This window comes from Podarcis vaucheri (genome assembly GCF_965113315.1).
Source record: "Podarcis vaucheri genome assembly, chromosome: 13".
Taxonomy (NCBI): Eukaryota; Metazoa; Chordata; class Lepidosauria; order Squamata; family Lacertidae; genus Podarcis; species Podarcis vaucheri.
The window spans coordinates 57,260,839-57,280,604 of NC_138751.1; the positions used below are offsets into that span (position 1 = coordinate 57,260,839).

General features: G+C 50.8%; 1 protein-coding gene across 5 annotated transcripts in view; it reads left to right on the plus strand.

The window, feature by feature from the left end:
• The window catches only part of TRPV4 (transient receptor potential cation channel subfamily V member 4), a 61,399-nt gene that overhangs the window by 26,556 nt on the left and 15,077 nt on the right, over positions 1-19,766 (plus strand). For all 5 annotated transcript variants that reach the window (XR_014213136.1, XM_082196076.1, XM_082196075.1 and 2 more), the window contains 7 exons: positions 1,022-1,194; positions 3,162-3,314; positions 8,844-8,984; positions 10,267-10,565; positions 11,639-11,818; positions 11,933-12,091; positions 13,339-13,431. Coding sequence is in view for 4 of the 5 variants with exons in the window: in XM_082196076.1 (XP_082052202.1) it covers positions 1,022-1,194; positions 3,162-3,314; positions 8,844-8,984; positions 10,267-10,565; positions 11,639-11,818; positions 11,933-12,091; positions 13,339-13,431 (1,198 nt within the window). In the remaining variant the exon portion in view is untranslated. The remainder of the gene's footprint in view (positions 1-1,021; positions 1,195-3,161; positions 3,315-8,843; positions 8,985-10,266; positions 10,566-11,638; positions 11,819-11,932; positions 12,092-13,338; positions 13,432-19,766) is intronic.

Below are 19,766 nucleotides of genomic sequence, written 5' to 3' on the forward strand. Positions count from 1 at the left end.
AGAGGGGCACGCGGGTGCCAAGAACCCCACAAGGTGCCAGGAGGCCTGGGGTGGGCACACTGCACCCCTCTCTCTCTCTCTCTCTGAGGCCCAGCCCCATCCCTCCTCCAGGCTGCTTTGGAGACAGAAGATGGATGAGGTGGAGAAAGGGGGCATTCATTGTGGGAGGCGATAGATACACCTTTTGCTCCTCTGTGCCAAGAAACTCCAAGGGTTCCTGCGCTTTCCCAGGTTTGGTTTCCTGGGAATGAAGGCCGATGGAGAGACTGGGGTGTTTTATTTGCACCTCTATGCAACCTTAACAGAGGAAGGAGGGACTCAAGAGCATCAAGAGCCCAGCAGATCTTGCCTCTCCTTTAGGGTTTCAGGGAAGCCCCAAGGCACAGCTTTGGGGTCTAGCACAGAGTAAGTCCAGCCTCTGTGTCTCCAGCTTCAAGCATCAGTCAAAAACTCTCTCACACAAACCCCTTGGCCTGTTATTCCCCATCCTAGGATGAGGAGGCATCCATCTCAGGGAGGTGGGGAAAAGGCCTGCCCATTTGTCTCTAGGGCAACCCCTTCAAATATGTAAATGATGATACTATCCTGACCAGCCAAGGCCATTACCTTGCAACAAAAATCGTGTGGCTGATTTAGAGGCTTGTTCTGCTAGACTGTAAACCTTACCGGATACAGAATCATGGATTTGGAAGGAACCTACAGGTATCGTCCAGACTGACCCTCCCAATCTATAACTACAGGGTGTATATAAACAAACACAGAGGCCAGAGATCAGCCCCAAAACCTATTTGCAAGGCCTGGAATATGGGTTACAGTGCCCTTTTGCAGCCCCGAACAACCAAAGCTGCCCCTCCCACATCTAGGACTGGAAGCTGAGGCGTCAACTCTGCAGGGTGTGATAAATCCTGGCAACTTTGTAGTGGACTTCAATGCCTCCAGGCGGCTCTGTTGCCTGCCACCTCTGAGGCTTGTTTGGCCCAGAGCACACGGAGGTTTGCTCACCAGCTTGCTCCATCCCCAGGAAGAAACCCCCCAGCACCAAGGGGCCTGCCCCCCACCCGCCCCCCATCCTCAAGGTGTTCAACCGGCCTATCCTCTTCGACGTCGTCTCCCGGGGCTCCACCGCTGACCTGGACGGGCTCCTGCCCTTCCTGCTGACCCACAAGAAGCGCCTGACAGACGAGGAGTTTCGAGGTGAGGGGGAGGAGAGGCAGGGGCACCCGTGGGTGAAGGAGGGTGTTGAGCAGCCAGTGGCTGAGGTGTGCTGCCAGGGGGGCTGGGTGCTCCCTGGGCAGGGGACCTGGAGCTGGCATGAATTCTGCAAATGCAGACTTACAGTTTTCCTACTGTCTGTTCTTGGTTCCTCTGCAGCGCCCTCTGGTGTCTCATTTTAATAATGCATTATGCATTACAAGCAGAATGTAATGTGTCCATCTGTGATACGAAAACCAATCCTTAACCCTTCCTTAACATGATAAACCATGAGTGTAGGTCAGCCCCAGGCAAGGGAAGGGAAAGGAAAGGGGGGCAGCAGGGTATCCCTGTCCTGGAGGTACACGTGGCAGGATTGTTTATTTTATTGCATTTCATAGAATCCCAGGATTGTAGTGTTGAAAGGCGCCCAAAGGGTCCCTTGTGGAATTGTCCGCAAGGCAGGGGCTTGTATCCCAAGGCGCTCAAGGTGGCATGTGTGCGGTGTGTCTGGGCGAGAGGCAGTGACTGGCACCCAAGGCCACCCAGGGAGCTTCATGACCAAGCGGAGGTTTTGAACCCGGGTCTCCTGGGTCTTCGATTGACATGAGAGCACACTGGCTCTTTCCCACCCACTGGATGCTGGGAGTCTTGCTCAGCTCTCCTCCTCTGCTTGAGATGGGCAGGAGCTTTTCCAGAGCATGGCTGGCGCTTCAAATATCAATTGTGGGTTGTGTTGTGGAGGCTCCTCGTGCCCAACAGGTTGGCCAGGTTTTTGTTTTGTTTTTTAATTGTTTCAAAATCTGCTTGGCCACAGACTACAGTGGGGCAGAAGACGTCTGTGTCTGTGCCTGCCTTTAGAAGCGAAGACACTTCCCCTGTTTATGCAGGTTTTTCGTTTTGTTTTAAAAGACCTTTCTCCAGCAGCGGGGGTGGGGTGGGGAGTGGGAGAGAAAGAGACCCAGCCTACTGGATCATGGCTCCTAGCCCCCTGGCAGTCCCAGGCAGCGGACGCTATGAACGCCACTTGCGGAAGGCGCAGGAGGGCAGAGATGCTTCTTCTTCTTGGGGGCTTCCCATTGGGGGCATCCTGGTGGCCACTGTGCAAACAGGACGAGATGGGCCCCCAATGGCCGCACCAGCCAGGGCTTCCATTCTGTTCTTAGAGCATTCCATTTCCTCAGGTGGATCAGAATCCTTAAAAAGCAAAACAATTGACAAATACCTTGTCGTGCTGTTCAATCCCTTGCTCTCATTCAGCTCACTTCACAGCCACAGTCCGTCTTGAGCCCAAGATTCTGTCCAGCTTTAGGTTTCTCTCTTTAAATATAAGCTGTAGAAAGCAGCTTTAAAACACAAAAATATGGCTCAGAATGCACTTAATTGCTCGTGCCCAGCAATATTGATGATGTGCAGCCAGGGCACTGGAACATCATGCTTTGCACATGCTCAGTGCATAGGGGAGCATGCAGAAGGGAGGGGGAATGGACCTCAGTTTGTCAGCATAGGGTGATGCAAATGCACATATAGAACCATAGAATTGTAGAGCTGGAATTGTAGAGTCCGACCCCCTGCAATGCAGAAATCACAGCTAAAGAATCCCTGATGGATAGCTATCCCACCTCTGTTTGAAAACCTCCTAGGGAAACCATTCCATTGTCAAATGGCTCTTACTGCTAGAAAGCAACTGGAGAGTGTCTACAGTTCCTGATGAGGGTTGGAGAGACCTGGGTTCAAAACCCCCACTCACTCAAAGGTTGCAAAGGTGAACTTGGGCCAGCCACTGTCTCTCAGACTACCTGACAGGTCTGCTGTGAAGTTAAAAATAGAAGGTGGGAGGTAACAACATACACTGCCCTGAGCTCCTTGGTGAAACGTTGAGAGGTGAACATTGTAAAGTAGTAATTGCTGAGCTCCTTGTCTGTGATGCAACATCCTGTTCTGTCCATCCCTCCCTGCTCCCACCCCAGAACCCTCCACTGGCAAGACCTGCCTCCCAAAAGCCCTGCTGAACCTCAACAATGGCAAGAACGACACCATCCCATTCCTGCTGGACATCGCGGAGAAGACAGGCAGCACGCGGGAGTTCATCAACTCGCCCTTCCGGGATGTCTACTACCGAGGTGGGAGGGGGACTCTGGCAGGAGCAGTTTGGGGGGGGGAAGGCAGCTGCTCCAAGGTGGGCACTGGGGACTGTGCCTGGCGACTGCAGTGAGCTTGGCCTCAATCCCACCTTGAAATGATTGTCCAAGGGGCCTCAGTCCCATGCTTGAGTCCTAGAATCATAGAATCATAGAGTTGGAAGAGACCACAAGGGCCATCGAGTACAACCCCCTGCCAAGCAGGAAACACCATCAGAGCACTCCTGACATATGGTTGTCAAGCCTCTGCTTAAAGACCTCCAAAGTAGGAGACTCCACCACACTCCTTGGCAGCAAATTCCACTGTCGAACAGCTCTCACTGTCAGGAAGTTCTTCCTAATGTCTAGGTGGAATCTTCTTTCTTGTAGTTTGGATCCATTGCTCCGTGTCCGCTTCTCCGGAGCAGCAGAAAACAACCTTTCTCCCTCCTCTATGTGACATCCTTTTATATATTTGAACATGGCTATCATATCACCCCTTAACCTCCTCTTCTCCAGGCTAAACATGCCCAGCTCCCTTAGCCGTTCCTCATAAGGCATCGTTTCCAGGCCTTTGACCATTTTGGTTGCCCTCCTTTGGACACGTTCCAGTTTGTCAGTGTCCTTCTTGAATTGTGGTGCCCAGAACTGGACACAGTACTCCAGGTGTGGTCTGACCAGAGCAGAATACAGTGGCACTATTACTTCCCTTGATCTAGATGCTATACTCCTATTGATGCAGCCCAGAATTGCATTGGCTTTTTTAGCTGCCGCGTCACACTGTTGGCTCATGTCAAGTTTGTGGTCAACCAAGACTCCTAGATCCTTTTCACATGTACTGCTCTCAAGCCAGGTGTCACCCATCTTGTATTTGTGCCTCTCATTTTTTTTGCCCAAGTGCAATACTTTACATTTCTCCCTGTTAAAATTCATCTTGTTTATTTTTGCCCAGTTCTCTAATCTGTCAAGGTCGTTTTGAAGTGTGATCCTGTCCTCTGGGGTGTTAGCCACCCCTCCCAGTTTGGTGTCATCTGCAAATTTGATCAGGATGCCCTTGAGTCCATCATCCAAGTCGTTGATAAAGATGTTGAATAAGACCGGGCCCAAGACAGAACCCTATGGCACCCCACTAGTCACTCTTCTCCAGGATGAAGAGGAACCATTGATGAGCACCCTTTGGGTTCGGTCAGTCAGCCAGTTACAAATCCACTGAGTGGTAGCATAGTCAAGACCACATTTTACCAGCTTCTTTACAAGAATATCATGGGGCACCTTGTCAAATGCCTTGCTGAAATCAAGGTAGGCTACATCCACTGCGTTCCCTTCATCTACCAGGCTTGTAATTCTGTCAAAAAACGAGATCAGGTTAGTCTGACATGACTTATTTTTCAGAAATCCATGCTGACTATTGGTGATCACAGCATTCCTTTCTAGGTGCTCACAGACTGTTTGCTTAATGATCTGCTCCAGAATCTTCCCTGCTATTGATGTCAGACTGACTGGGCGGTAATTATTTGGGTCCTCTCTTTTCCCCTTTTTGAAAATAGGGACAACATTTGCCCTCCTCCAGTCTGCCGGGACTTCGCCTGTTCTCCAGGAATTCTCAAAGATGACTGCCAGTGGTTCTGAGATCACATCTGCCAGTTCTTTTAATACTCTTGGATGCAGTTCATCTGGCCCTGGAGACTTGAATACATCTAAACTAGCCAAATATTCTTGTACTATCTCCTTAGTTATTCTGGGCTGTGTTTCCTTTGCTGAATCATTTGCTCCAAATTCTTCAGGTCGGGCATTGTTTTCTTTATCGGAGAAGACTGAGGCAAAGAAGGCATTGAGTAGTTCAGCCCTTTCTGTGTCCCCTGTTTGCATTTCACCATCTTCTCCTCTGAGTGATCCCATTGTTTCTTTGTTCTTCCTTTTGCTACGAACATACCCATAAAAGCCTTTTTTGTTGCTTTTAACCTCTCTAGCAAGCCTGAGTTCATTTTGTGCTTTAGCTTTTCTGACTTTGTGTCTACACGTGCTGGCTATTTGTTTGAATTCCTCTTTGGTGGTTTCCCCCCTTTTCCATTTTTTGTACACATCCTTTTTTAATCTTAATTCAGTTAAAAGTTCTTTAGATAGCCACCCTGGCTTCTTTAGGTACCTTCCATGTTTCCGTCTCATTGGTATTGCCTGATGTTGTGCTTTTAGTATCTCCCTCTTAACAAACTCCCAGCCATCATGAACTCCCTTTCCTTTTAGTATTGTTGTCCATGGGATCTCACCCAGCACTTCCCTAAGTTTTATGAAGTCGGCTTTCTTAAAGTCAAGAAATTGAGTCCTAGTATGCTTGGCTGCTCCTTTCCGCTGTATAGTAAACTTCAGAAGAGCATGATCACTCGCGCCTAATGATCCTTCCACTTCTACCCCACTAACCAGGTCATCAACATTGGTTAGGACCAGATCTAAAATGGCTGTTCCTCTTGTTGCTTCTCCCACTTTCTGGACAATGAAGTTGTCTGCAAGGCCAGTGAGGAATCTGTTTGACCTTATGCTCTTGGCTGAGTTTGACGTCCAACAAATATCCGGGTAATTGAAGTCCCCCATTACTACTATCTCCCTTCCTTTTGCATGCTTGGCCATCTGTTCCAGGAAGGCATCATCTATGTCCTCCGTTTGGCTTGGGGATCTATAGTAAACTCCCACAATGAGGTCTCTGTTATTCTTCTCTCCCTTAATTTTGACCCAAATGCTCTCACTTTGGCTTTGAGGATCTAAATCTTGGATCTCTTCACAGGTATACACATCCCTGACATATAACGCCACTCCTCCTCCTTTCTTGTCTGGTCTGTTTCTCTGAAATAGATTGTATCCCCCCATTATTACATTCCAATCGTGGGACTTATCCCACCAGGTTTCAGTGATGCCTATTATGTCATATTTAGTTTGCTGTACCAAGAGCTCAAGCTCATCTTGTTTATTTCCCATGCTTTGCGCATTAGTGTACAGACATTGAAGTCCATTAACCATTCCCCCGTGTCTCTTATTTAAGGATTTTTTCCTCCCACCACTAGGTCCGCGTGCTGTTTGCTCCATTTGGTCTATGACATTTGGATGATCATCTTCATTAATTGATAGACTCCTACCTTCAGGAGCACTGTCTCCCTCCCCCACATTAGTCAGTTTAAAGCCCTCCTGATGAGGTTTCTGAGATTTTTGGCAAAAACATTTCTCCCAACCGTTGTGAGGTGCAGCCCATCCCATGCCAGAAGTCCATCTTCAAGAAACTGCAGTCCGTGATCTAAGAATCCAAACCGTTCCTGTTTACACCATTTGCGAAGCCAGCTGTTCACTTCCACTATTTTCCCCTCTCTCCCTGGGCCACGTCGTTCAACTGGGAGGACAGATGAGATGACAATTTGTGCATTTAGTTGCTTCAATTTCCTGCCGAGAGCCTCGTAGTCTCTTTTGATCTTCTGGAGGCTATTGCTTGCAGTGTCATTGGTTCCCACATGAACCAAGAGGAAGGGGTATTTGTCAGTGGGTTTTATGATTCCTTGCAGTCGTTCAGTTACATCTTGGATCTTAGCCCCGGGGAGACAGCACACTTCCCGAGACATCTTGTCAGGCCCACAGATCACTGCTTCTGTTCCCCTCAGTAGGGAATCCCCTATCACCACTACACGCCTCCTCTTGGGTTTGGTCGGGGTTCTTCCGTGAGCTGTCCATTCCAAGGTCGCCTGCACATTCCCTGAGGACTGACTTTGCTGCTCGTCTTCATATACCTGATCGACTGTAATGAGGGAGAGATCCTCAAATGGAGTCTGCTCTTCGTCTTCCATGCTAGGGGAGAGGACCTCAAAGCGATTGTGTATTTCTAAGCAATCAGAGTGAACCCTGGGCCTCCTACTTCTTTGAGTCACGTTTCTCCATATATCTGGCTCCTGTGTTGGTGAACTAGACTCCTTCTCAGGGGAGTCCCCTGTCTCCTCCTTGGTGGAGACGGTGTGCTCTGTTGCTTCCAAGAAGAGCTCCAGCTCTCTAATTCTTTGGAGCGTAGCTACACGTTCCTCCAGTTGCTGGACTTTGTCTTTTAAGAGGGCAATCAACATGCAATTGCTGCAGGTAAAGCTGCCTGCAACCTTTGGCAAGATGGCAAACATTGCGCAGGAATCGCAGGCGACTGCAGCTGTTCCCTCCCCTTCCATCTTGAGATCGTGTCGTTGGGGTTGGCTACAGAGGTCCTCCATCATAAAAAGCTTGAAGACAGGACAAATAACTTCCCCCACACAAAAAAACACCTAGATCTCCCCCAACAAACGTTTGAGACTAGCTCCCCTAAATCTAAAAGATGGATCTAACTGCGCGCGCCACTAGGCGCGCGCCGCTGCCCTGCAAACTCTGATAAGCTCCTCCCACAGCTAATCCCCTGCCTCAACAGAAACCCTGCCCCCTCTGACCATTACACAGGGAAAACAGCTAATGAGCCACAAAGAAACACCCACACACAAGAAAACCCTTTTTGCTCCTTCTTCAACTGATGCCCTGCAAACTCAAGCCAGTTCTCTACAGGCTCCTTTCCCCCATCTTTTTACTTTGGTTCTGCTATCCAAGGAGAGTGAGAAAGAGCTGAATGCCCAGCCCTGAGATTCCGCCAGGCACTTCTTTCTGGGCTTCTCAGTCCTGAGGGCCAGAAACTTGTTTGTTTGTTTTTAAATGAACACCATTATTATTACAGTGGTATCTCGGGTTACAGACGCTTCAGGTTACAGACTCCGCTAACCCAGAAATAGTACCTCGGGTTAAGAACTTTGCTTCAGGATAAGAACAGAAATTGGGCTCCGGCGGTGCGGAAGCAGCGGGAAGCCCCATTGGCTAAAGTGGTGCTTCAGGTTAAGAACAGTTTCAGGTTAAGAACGGCCCTCCAGAACGAATAAAGTACCTGAGGTACCACTGTATTTATTAAATTTATCAATCACTTTTCTTGCCACAGAAACTCAAACCGACTTATAATAAGCACATATATATATTAAAGCCAGCATCAAAAAACAAACTCCAGTCTACGCTAAAACATCCCACCCACGCAGGAAGGCCTGGCACTTAAAGATTTGTAATGATGGCGCCAGGCAAGCCTCCCCAGGGAGAGCATTCTGCAAGGAGGGAGCAACCACTGAAAAGACCCCGTTCTTGTCTTGCCACACGGAGCAGGGCCTCAGGAGATGAGCACAGGCTCTGGGCAGGTTTGCATGAGCTGAGCTGGTCCTTGAGGTACTGGGGTACTGAGCCATATAAACAAAGGCTGGGGGGTCACACCTCATGCTCCACCCACTTTCCCCTCTGGCCACACCTACTCCTGGCAGGCGAGATTCCAAGCGAGCTGAATTGACCAGGCGTTGGCACTCGGGTCTGATTTGTGGCGGAATTGCAAGGAAACATGTTAGAGGGGCCACAAGCTTGGCAGCGACTAGATGGGAGATTGGCTGGCAAGCCTAGTGGTGAAGCCTAGTGGCTTATGCCTGAATGGTGGTTTGGGTTGTGTGTCCCCTCCAGGCCAGACTGCACTGCACATTGCGATTGAGCGGCGCTGCAAGCACTACGTGGAGCTGCTGGTGGAGAAGGGGGCAGACGTCCACGCACAAGCCCGGGGGCGCTTCTTCCAACCCAAGGATGAGGGCGGCTACTTCTACTTCGGTGAGAGAGGCCTCGAGATCCCTCCGTGGGGTCTGTCCTGATTCTCTGCTGCTGCTGCTGCTCATGAATGTTGTTCTTTTTGCAAAAGCATATAAAAGAGGAGCTTGCAATCTGATTCTTTTTCCAGCAGAGAACACAACAGAGGTGGAGAGAAAAAAATGGCAGAATGAGGAGAACAAACCACACCTACAGATGTTGTAGGTCGGGTTAACTGGAGGTGGAGGTGCATTTAGGTGCCTGGAGACAGGAGATCTGGAGGCAGACAGGGGCACTGAGGAGGACAAGTTTTGCCAGGGGCACATTTGGATTTTTAAGCAAGTGCCATTGGATTCGTCAACTAGGGAACTCCCTGCCATCGGAGTTGGTGATGGCCACCAACTTGGATGGCTGTGAAAGGGGACGAGACACATTCTTGGAGGAGGTGATGGCTCTTGATGGCTCCTGGACCCAGTGGCTCTGCTCTGCCTCTGCTCTGGAGCCAGCGCCAGCCATGCTTCTCCACAGCAGTGGGCAGGGGGCTCTTGTCCTCGGGTCCAGAAGAGGCACCTGGTCGGCCACGGTGAGGACAGGTGCTGGCCCAGATGAGGCTCCTTTGGCTGGTCCAGCAGACTCTGCTGATGCTCTTGTGTTTAGGAGTGGGAAGATCACCCTCTCACCACCAAGGGAGCAAAGGGAATGATTTCAGAAGATTTGTGGGTGTCAGGGAAAGACCTCAAGTGCGCCCTTGTAAGCATTCAAGGAGGGGGTGCATTCAGTGAGTGAGAATTTTAAGAAACAGGCATCCCCCCCCCTAAAAGTCAGTTGGCTCTTGCAAGAGTGGCGGAGCCTCTGTGCATTGCAACACCCAAAGGCCAGGGGCCCCTTTTCCACCCAGGCTTTGTGGAGACACATCCATCCAGCAGCCCTGGAAGCAGAGTGCTCTCTGACTGATTTGGTTGTCTTTCTCTTTTCCATAGAATCATACAATTGTAGAGTTGGAAGGGGGACCCTAAGGGTCGTCTAGCCCAACCCCTGCAGTGCGGGAGTCACAGCTAAGGAATTGCTGACCAACAGTCACCCAACCTCTGTTAAAAAGCTTCCAAGGAAGGAGAGCCCACCCTTTCGGGGGGGGGGGGGATCTGTTCCACTGTGCAACAGTCTGACCACCAGAAAGTTATTCCTAACGGCTTGTCGGAATCTCCTTTCTTGTCATTGGACTCTGTTGGCTCTGGAGCAGCAGAAAGCCAGCTTGCTCCATCTTCCATCTTCCATCTTCCCTCTTTCCTTCCGCCCTCCTGCCCAGGTGAGCTGCCCCTCTCCTTGGCGGCTTGCACCAACCAGCCGCACATCGTCCACTACCTGACGGAGAACGCCCACAAGCAGGCCGACCTGCGGCGCCAGGACTCTCGTGGCAACACGGTGCTCCACGCCCTGGTGGCCATCGCAGACAACACTCGTGAGAACACCAAGTTTGTCACCAAGATGTATGACCTGCTGCTCATCAAATGCGCCAAGCTCTTCCCAGACACCAACCTGGAGGCTCTGCTGAACAATGACGGTCTGTCGCCGCTGATGATGGCTGCCAAGACGGGCAAGATTGGGGTGAGATCCCTCCCCGGAGGGGGGGGGAGGGAGCTGCTTGGAAAAAAGCCAGCCCTGTTGGCCCAAGGCCCGGGGGCAAACCGGGTGCTCCAGGGCGAACAACCTCACAGGGTTGTTGTGAGGATAGGAATGCAAGAAGTGGCAGCTTTGGAACTGCCTGACTGGATTCCAGCAGGCCTCTTCATGCCACTCTTTTCAGTTCCTGACAAAAATATTTTTGTTTAGACAAGTCTCCCTGGATATGGGGAATGTTGACATCTGGTTTGTTTGTTTTTTAGCTTATCACTGATTTGAATTACTTTTTGAATATTTAAATTTGCTGTATTTAAATCCTTTTCCTGCTAATTTTTTTGTTTCATTCTTTTTGTAAACCACCTTGAGGGTTTGCTTTGACAGTCATGGGGTATATAACTTTTATGAAATAAATAAATTAAATTAAAATAATCATGGGGGGAGCCGTGCCTAAAGTCCTGAGCGACTTAGAGGGTGTAGGGAGGCTCCACACGAGAGCAGGGGGGCTGCCCAGGCAGCATCTCTAGGGAAGAGGAGCTTCTGAGCGTGTGGGTGACAGAAAGGGGCCTCTTTCGGCCAGAGACCCTGGGGAGTCTCTGCCTTCCACCCCAGGCACCCTTCAAACACAATTCCCATCAGCCCTGGCCGTCATGGGGGCAGGACCTGTAGTCTGGCTGGTCTAGAACAGCATCCCTGTTGAGGCAGGACAGGCTCCCACTTTCTGGAAACAGCTGAAGACATTTTTCTTCCAGCTGGCTTTCCCAGCTGATTGCCATCCATAGCTTTCTCTCCCATGGATTTTTCCACTCCCGTCCAAAGCCATCGTGGTCTCCTGCAGAAGCGAGCTCCAGAGCTTAACTATGCATGGTGAAGGAGCCCTTTCTTTCCCTGTCCTGAATCTTCCGTTTCAGGTCCCAGAGGATGTCCTGCAATTGGGGTGCCTTTCCACGTTGGTGGACATGGCTGCCTCCTGTAGGAGGGAGTTCCGCAGTTCAGCTCTGCGCTGCGAGGGGAGGGCCTTCCCGTCATCTGCCTGACCCGGCTCCCCCCTTGTCTTGCAGACCTTCCAGCACATCATCCGGCGGGAGATCAAGGACGAAGACGCTCGGCACCTCTCCCGCAAGTTCAGGGACTGGGCCTATGGCCCTGTCTACTCCTCCCTCTATGACCTCTCCTCGCTGGACACGTGTGGGGAGGAGGTCTCGGTGCTGGAGATCCTGGTGTACAACAGCAAGATGGAGGTGGGCAGAGAAGGAAGCTGCAGATCAAGGCAGCTTGGGTTGACAGTGCTGGGCCTTTGATGGGGCAAGCGGGGGCTGCCGCCATCTTTGTTCACCGGGCCCCTCTCCCCGCAGAACCGCCACGAGATGTTGGCCGTGGAGCCCATAAACGAGCTGCTTCGGGACAAGTGGCGGAAGTTTGGGGCCGTTTCATTCTACATCAGCGTGGTCTCCTACCTCTGTGCCATGATCATCTTCACCATGGTGGCCTACTACCGCCCCCTGGAGGGCACTGTGAGTACTGCACCCACTCCACCATGGAGCTCATGAAGGCTGCCGAGCGGGGCAGAGTGGCTGTGATTTAAATTGGGTTTCTGAGGTTTGGGGCGCAGCCTCCCATTTTCAGTTCCCATGATGCCCTAGCAAAAAACTTATGTGCAGTGCTGGGGCTGGTAAAAGATTGGTAAACGTGCAGTGATTTACTTTGATCAGGCATGGTAAATAATGAGGAACCTGTGACTTATCAGCTTGCTTTATTTATACCCAGAACTTCAGTCTGGCAATTCCGCAAGAAAAGTAGTGATTGGGAGTGAAAAAGCTGTTCAGCCCTGCATTTCAGGGGGGTGGACTAGGGGATCTTTGGGTTTCCTTCGAAGTCTACAATTCCATCATGCTATGAGTCTATAATCTCTAAATGCTTCTTTAACTTGGAGCGGGGAAGTATTGGAGTTGAGTGAAATGGAGGAAGCCCCTCAGGCTTAAGGGAGGCAAGCAATGGGCTCCTAATTGGCCTTGCTAATTAAACACCCTAGTTTAGTGCAGCAGCTCCAGCACAGAGAGACGTGGGTTCAAAGGGACGGGGAGGGTGTGTATGTGTGTGACTTACCTCACAAGTTTGTAAGTTCCCTGGAGAGGGTCAAGCTCAGGATAGATAAATAAATCACCAATGAATAAACTCTGACTTATAAAACAAGTCTGTATTAGACATTGTATCTATGGATAGGGTAAGAATGGCACCTCCGGGTTCAAAGACAATCCACCTCCATTGATTTGACACTTGGGATTGAGAGTGAGGCAGGGGGAGCTGTTTCCATCACATGAGCATCACGAAAGCCATCTTCCGGTATCTCAAGGGCTGTCCCAGGGAAGAGGGAGGGAGATCACTTTCTCCTGCTCTGGAGGGGGGTGCTCAAACCAATGCCTTCAAGTTACAAGAAAGCATTAAGGAGGTTAAGAGCTGTTCAAGAGTGGAACAGACTCCCTTGGAAGGTGGAGGACTCTACTTCCTTGGAGGTTTCTAAGCAAAGGTTGGGTGGCCAGAGATTCTTCAGCTGAGATTCCTGCATTGCAGGGGGTTGGACTAGATGACCCCATGAATCCCTTCCATCACCTTGTGACCTTCCCAGAGGTGCTCTTTACCCAGCTGCTGTTGGGAAGGCAACATGCTGAAGCTGGCCATCCCGTTGGAGCATGGCCATTGCTGCGTGCTTAGCAGGTGTCTTTCGGCACAGCCTCTCAGCACTGTCTATTCCCCTCTGTAGCCCCCGTACCCGTACACCACCACCACCGACTATCTGCGTCTCGCCGGGGAGATTGTCACACTCTTCACGGGCGTCCTCTTCTTCTTCACCAACGTAAGTATGAGCTGTGCGTTACTTGGCAAAGGGGTCTCCTCCTCCTCCTCCTCCTTTCCCCCACCGTTGCCCCCTTCTTCCTCGCCAATTTAGCAGATGTGTTTTTCTTTTTCCCTTTTGTGGGCTCCTCCTGCCATTCTGTGGCCTGATTACAGAGCTTGCAGGCCACATTCTCACCATACTTTTAAAGTGCTTTGATACTGCTTTAAACAGTCATGGCTTCTCCTAGAGAATTCTGGGAGCTGTAGTTGCTGAGTGGTGAGCAAGTCCCTGTTCCCCCTCAAAGGCCTACGATTCCAAGAGATCCCCGGGAAGAAGGATTGACAGTTAAGCCTCTGTGGAAATCGTAGCTCTGGGGGCGGGAAGTAGGGGTCCCTCTTAGCCATGACTGTTTGCAGGGCTGCCAGTGTGCTTTACTTTCATGGTGTGCATAAAAGGTAAAGGTAAAGGGACCCCTGACCGTTACGTCCAGTCCAGTTGCGGCACTCATCTCGCTTTATTGGCTGAGGGAGCCGGTGTACAGCTTCCGGGTCATGTGGCCAGCATGACTGAAATATACTCAGAGTCGCAAAGTGATTTTATGCTCTTTATTCCGCTCATAGCGGTGAGGAGGAAGAATGAAAGTCCCCTCAAAGTATCTGCTTATATACATTATTTACACAATGGGCTGCACGTGATTGGCTAATTCCGGAATTCTCCTGTAGGCCAATCAGGTTGTGGATTCACTTCTATCTGCAGCATGATTGGGTGGTTCCTGTCGACCAATCATACTGCTGCATTGTTCTAGGACCAATCAGACTGCTGCCTTTTGGATCCTATTGTTCTAGGACCAATCAGACTGCTGCAGTTTGGATCCTATTCAACTCAGTACATAACACCCCTCCCCTCTAAGTTCCAGTCCTGCCCGGGAGGTCGCATTCATAGTCCTCAAGGTATGCCGGCGGCCTACGTGTGCATTGCGGCCTGGGGTGTTCCTTGGTCCAGGGTTCAGGTTCTGGCTCGTGTTCCAAGGATGCTGGCTGTGATAGGGCCATTTGGTCTGGCGCAACCGGCTCGCTCAGTCATGGTTCTGGTTCCGGTGTCCTCTCGGCCTCGCGTGTCCTCTCTGTATTTACTGATTCTGCCTCTCCTGCTTGCCCTGCTGCTCTACGGGCCTCACTGCCCCACTGTTCCCTTGGGACTCCTCTGACCTGCCCTCCTCCTGGTTTTCTCCCGGGAATCGTCGCTGTATCTGGTCGCTGTATCTGCCCCCCATCCGTTAGCACCTCGTACGACATGGGGCCAGTGACCCTGGTGACTGTGGCAGGTACCCATGCTGGGCCTGCCCCAAAATTCTTTGCGTACACTGGGAGGACTTCCGGGGTGGCGCCACCAGCAATGGCGGACTCCCTCTGAAACGGAGGGACAAGCTCCGCGAGAAACGGGTCTTTCCCGCTACGGCGAAGCGGGGACCCTTTAGAAATCACAGGCGGATGAAGCCTGTGACCTTGGGACTCGGCGGGCACCTTTAGCGCCCCCCCAACCCGCAAAGGAACCCAATAATGGGCTCCGAAGCGAAGAGGGGGAAGTGGCGCGGTGCTGAGAGTCTACCGCTATTTCCGTGGAGCGAAGCCGCACAGCCGCTGCCGGGGAGCGCTGCCTTCTTCCTGGACAATTTGGATTCTAAAAAAACAACCATCGTGAGTACCTAAACCTTGGAAAATCAATTCACAATTCAATGAATTAGGAAAGAAAGGAATGGGCTCAAAATTCATTACAGTTCGGCACTGAAACGGAAGGTCTAACAGGAAGTCAACCTTCCGTTTTTCTGTAGTTGGAACAAAGCAAAGACAAAGTAAACTGGAGTCTTGAAAATCATTTTAAAGGAGCGGATTTCATCGCCTAAAACAGCTGAAACCCCCCCCTTCGGCAGCAGGAGGAGAAGGGGGTGCTTTCTTTGAACTGTTTTAACCTGCAGAAGTAAGTTTAAAATAAAGTAATTTTCCACCGTCCTGACCCAGGGAGCGGGGTGTCAGGATTGACGTTTGAAGCTCATTGACCAGGACAGAAGCTTGACAGATAGCTAAAAGAAGGAAAAAAACTGGAATTCCACTGTCTTTTTTTTGCAACTTAAAAATAACGATAGACAAAGTATCTAAAAGTAAAAGAAACTTTGGGGCTGGATTTGTAATTTGCAACAGAAGTTTTCCCTCTAGGGGGGGATAGTGAAACTGTAACTAGGGAATTTCCAGCCGCTACAGTATAACCCGTGGGAATTGAGGGGTGACCTTGAAGGACAATGTGCTCAGAAATGTTGTTGTGCGCTTTTCTCAAAACAAATGCTTTACTGGAAGAAATTCATGAGGGAATGAATTTGATGACTGATTTGGTTGGAAATCTTAAGCAGACTGTAGGAAATCTTGGACAGGCAGTAGAAAAAAGTATGGAGTTTACCCAGGAATTATACCAGGACTGTGCCTTGTCAGAACAGAGGAAAGAAGAAGATTCTGCTGAACTTTGGGAGTCAGAAATGGAGCCACAGATGGAGGTTGTGGCCCTGCAGGAATATGAACCTTTGGAATTGGCAATTGACTTTCGTAAAAATCAGACTCGGAAAGATGAAGTTTCGACTGGACTGGAAATGGTGGGTTGGATTGTCCCCCCTGAACATGGACATATGGGCTTTCCGAGTGTGGTAGTGGATTGTGAGAGGCTTGGAGATATGGGGATCCCAAAGTTTGGAGGGACTTTGAAACATGCATTTAAGTACTACATGGAGCTCAGTTTGGACTGTGGAAAAGGGACCTTTTGGTTGGAAGGAGGTAAAAGCATTATTAAATTGGAGACCACATGTGCGAAAAGAAAACATGAAGAAAAACAGTGGAAGGGACATGGAAGGGATTTAAGAGCCTCGGATATAAGATCACCAGGTTAATGTGCCAGCTTAATGGGATAAATGGACTGACAAACTCGGGACCTGGGGGAAAGGACGTTGGATGAAGACTTTTATATTTTGTTATTAGGACAATTTTATATAATTGATGAATATTAGAAGGATGCATGAAATGAAATTGCTTGGCTCTGGTATAAGAGTTTAAGGGATTAGGAAAGAATATAACGGTTAAGAGAAGTTATCAAAAATAAGATTTAGGTTAAGGTTTTTTATAACACAATGAGGAGAATAGAGTAAGGTAATGTAATGAAAGATTAGAATAGGGTAAAAACTTGATGGTAAGGATTTGCTGAACTAACAAATTGAACTGGAATACAAAAAAAGGAGGGATGAGGAGGTCTGGGGAAATAAGTGTATGAAGATATGTTATGAAAATTAATGTGTTTTTAACTGTTTCTATTTTCTATGTTGTTTTTTTTCCATTTGTTTTGTTATAATTTGGAAACTTTAATAAAATATCATTTAAAAAAAACCAACCAAATTCTTTGCGTACACTGGGTCCTGGGCCTCGAAGGTCCGGGGGTTCCTGCCTTCCCCCACCACTACCTCATCCTGAGCTCTATCGGGGTGAAGGCGGTCCAATCTGATTGCAAGGCGCCGGCCCATTAGTAGTTCAGCAGGGCTCCAGCCAGTCATTGAGCTGGGGGTGCTGTACTGTGCTAGAAGGAATGTGGCAAGGCGGTACTCCCAATCCCCTTGCGTCATGCGGCAGAGGGTGTCCTTGGTGGTCCGCACCATGCGTTCTGCTTGGCCATTGGTGGCAGGGTGGAATGGCGCCGAACGAATGTGGCAGATGGTGTTCTGCGCTGTGAAGGTTTGGAATTCTCCAAACGTAAATGCGGTCCCGTTGTCTGAGACGAGAGTGTCAGGGAGCCCGTGGGTTGCAAACAGCCTGCGTAGTACCCGGATGGCTGCGGACGTGGAAGTGGACGGTACCAGTGCGACTTCCAGTCATTTGGTGTAGGAGTCCACCACTATGAAGAATGTTTTCCCCTGAAAGGGGCCAGCGAAATCCACATGCAGGCGTGACCATGGTGCTCGGGCGGACTCCCAGGACTGGACTGGGGCCCTTGGGGGATCTGGGCGGGATTCTTGGCAGGCCTGGCAGTGTTTGACCCAGGCCTCTATCTCTCAATCGATCCCCGGCCACCACACATAACTCCTGGCAAGGGCCTTCATTCTTACTACCCCTGGGTGTGTCTCGTGTAGGGCTGTGAGGACCTTTTTGTGGAAGGCTGGGGAACAACGACCCTGCTTCCCCATAACAGGCACCCCTTGTGGGCCGACAGTTCATGTTTGCGGGTTGTGTAGCCGGCGAATTCTGGCCCGGGGCTGCTGCTGGGCCATCCCCTCCACACCCAGTCCAGGACCCGGGAGATGACCCTATCTTTCTTGGAATGGTGTGCAACTTCTTGTGCCTGAATGGGGCGGTCGGGAAGCAGCTCCAGGCTCATAACCTCTTGTGCAGGTGCTGGGTCGGGGCCTGTTTCCGGTAGTGGTAGCCTGCTGAGGGCGTCCGCATGGCCCATCGCCTTCCCAGGTCGGTGAATCAGTGCATACTGGTAGCTGGCAAGGAAAATTGACCACCTGAGGACGCGAGGAGACAGCACTTGGGGGGTCTGCTTTTCGGGAGCAAACAAGCCAAGCAACGGCTTGTGGTCAGTCACCACGGTGAAGGGCCGCCCGTACAAGAAATCATGGAATTTTTTTACTCCCTTCATGATTGCCAGACCCTCCTTGTCGATTTGCGAGTAGTTCCGCTCGGTTGCATTGAGTGTCTGGGAAAAGTATGCCACCGGTACCTCTCTTCCATCCGGGAGTTGGTGTCCCAGGACAGCGCCAATGCCATAGGGTGAGGTGTCGCATGCTAGCACCACCGGCAGCCTCTCGTCGAAGTGTGCCAAGACCGAGTTTGAGACAAGCAAGTCATTGACTGCCTGGAATGCGGCCTCCTGGTGCTGGCCCCACACCCAAGGGGCCCGCTTGTCCAGGAGTCTGTGTAGGGGCTCCGCTACCACCGCCTTGTGGGGAAAGAAGGAATGGTAAAAGTTCAATAGTCCCAAGAAGGCCTGAAGTTCAGTCTTGCTCTTGGGTGCTGGGGCATCACAAATGGCCCGTACCTTGTCCCCAGTTGGGTGGACCCCTTCTGCGTCCACCATAAATCCCAGAAAGTCCACCTGAGGCACTCCTAGTAGACATTTTTCCCGCTTCACCTTGAGACCCGCCGTCTGGAAACGGTGCAGAACGGTGCGGAGGCGGTCCTCAAACTCCTCTGGTGTGAGCCCGGCAATCAATACATCATCGAAGAAGGGGTGATGCCAGGAATCCCTTTAAGTAGAGAGTCCATTAGATTCTGGAATATGCCTGGTGCCACACTGACACCGAATTGCAGCCGCTTTACCCTGAACGCTCCTCTGTGCGTCACAATCGTCTGTGCCTCTGCTGTGGCCTCATCTACTGGCAGCTGTTGATATGCTTGGGCCAAGTCCAGCTTGCCAAAAATCTTTCACCCAGCCAGGGTGGCAAGGACATGGCTGACCACTGGCACTGGGTATGCATGGGCCGTGAGGGCCTTGTTTATGGTACATTTGTAGTCTGCACAGATGCGGACCGAACCATTAGGCTTGACCGGTGTGACGATTGGGGTTTCCCAGGGGGCATTAGGCACCGGCTCCAGCACTCCTTCCTCCACGAGTCGGTCCAATTCCTCGTCTATGTGGGGTTTCCAGGGCGAACGGGACCCGGCGGGCCTTGAGCCTGACAGGTCGTACTGTGGGGTCAAGCTGTAGAGCAATGGGGGGGCGTGTACTGTCCCAATTTCCCATCAAAAACCCCCGGAAATTCCTTGCATATGGCGTACACGTCCACTTGTAAGGTAGTGTGGTTCACCCTGGTGATGGCTAGCCCCAGTGGTCCAAACCATGCCAATCCCAGTAAGCTAATGTAGGGGCCCTTGACCACAAGCAAGTCCAGTTGCCGCGTCCGCCCTTGATATTGCACCCTGAAGGTCCCCACCCCCATTGTGGGGACCTTACGTTTCTGGAAGTCCCGGAGGGTGAATGGGGCTGGCCTGAGTTTGGGACCCCCACTAGGACACAGTTTCCTTAAGGTCCTTGCCGAGATTATGGATAAAGTTGAACCCGTGTCCAGCTCCATGCGGCATGGGGCCCCCTCTATCTGTACCTCTACATAAATTTTCTCTAGGTTGGGGTGGGGCAACTGGTATACCTGGAAGTCCGTGAGCTCCGTCGAGTTGCCTTGGTGCATTGGGCCCCGGGACCTGGGGCTCTTGGATTGGTCATCTGATGCCTGGCGTCGGGTGGGCCGAGCTCGACACACCTGGGCAATGTGTTCCGATTTTCTGCACTGCCTGCACTCTGTGTTGTGGAAACGGCAGGTCCTC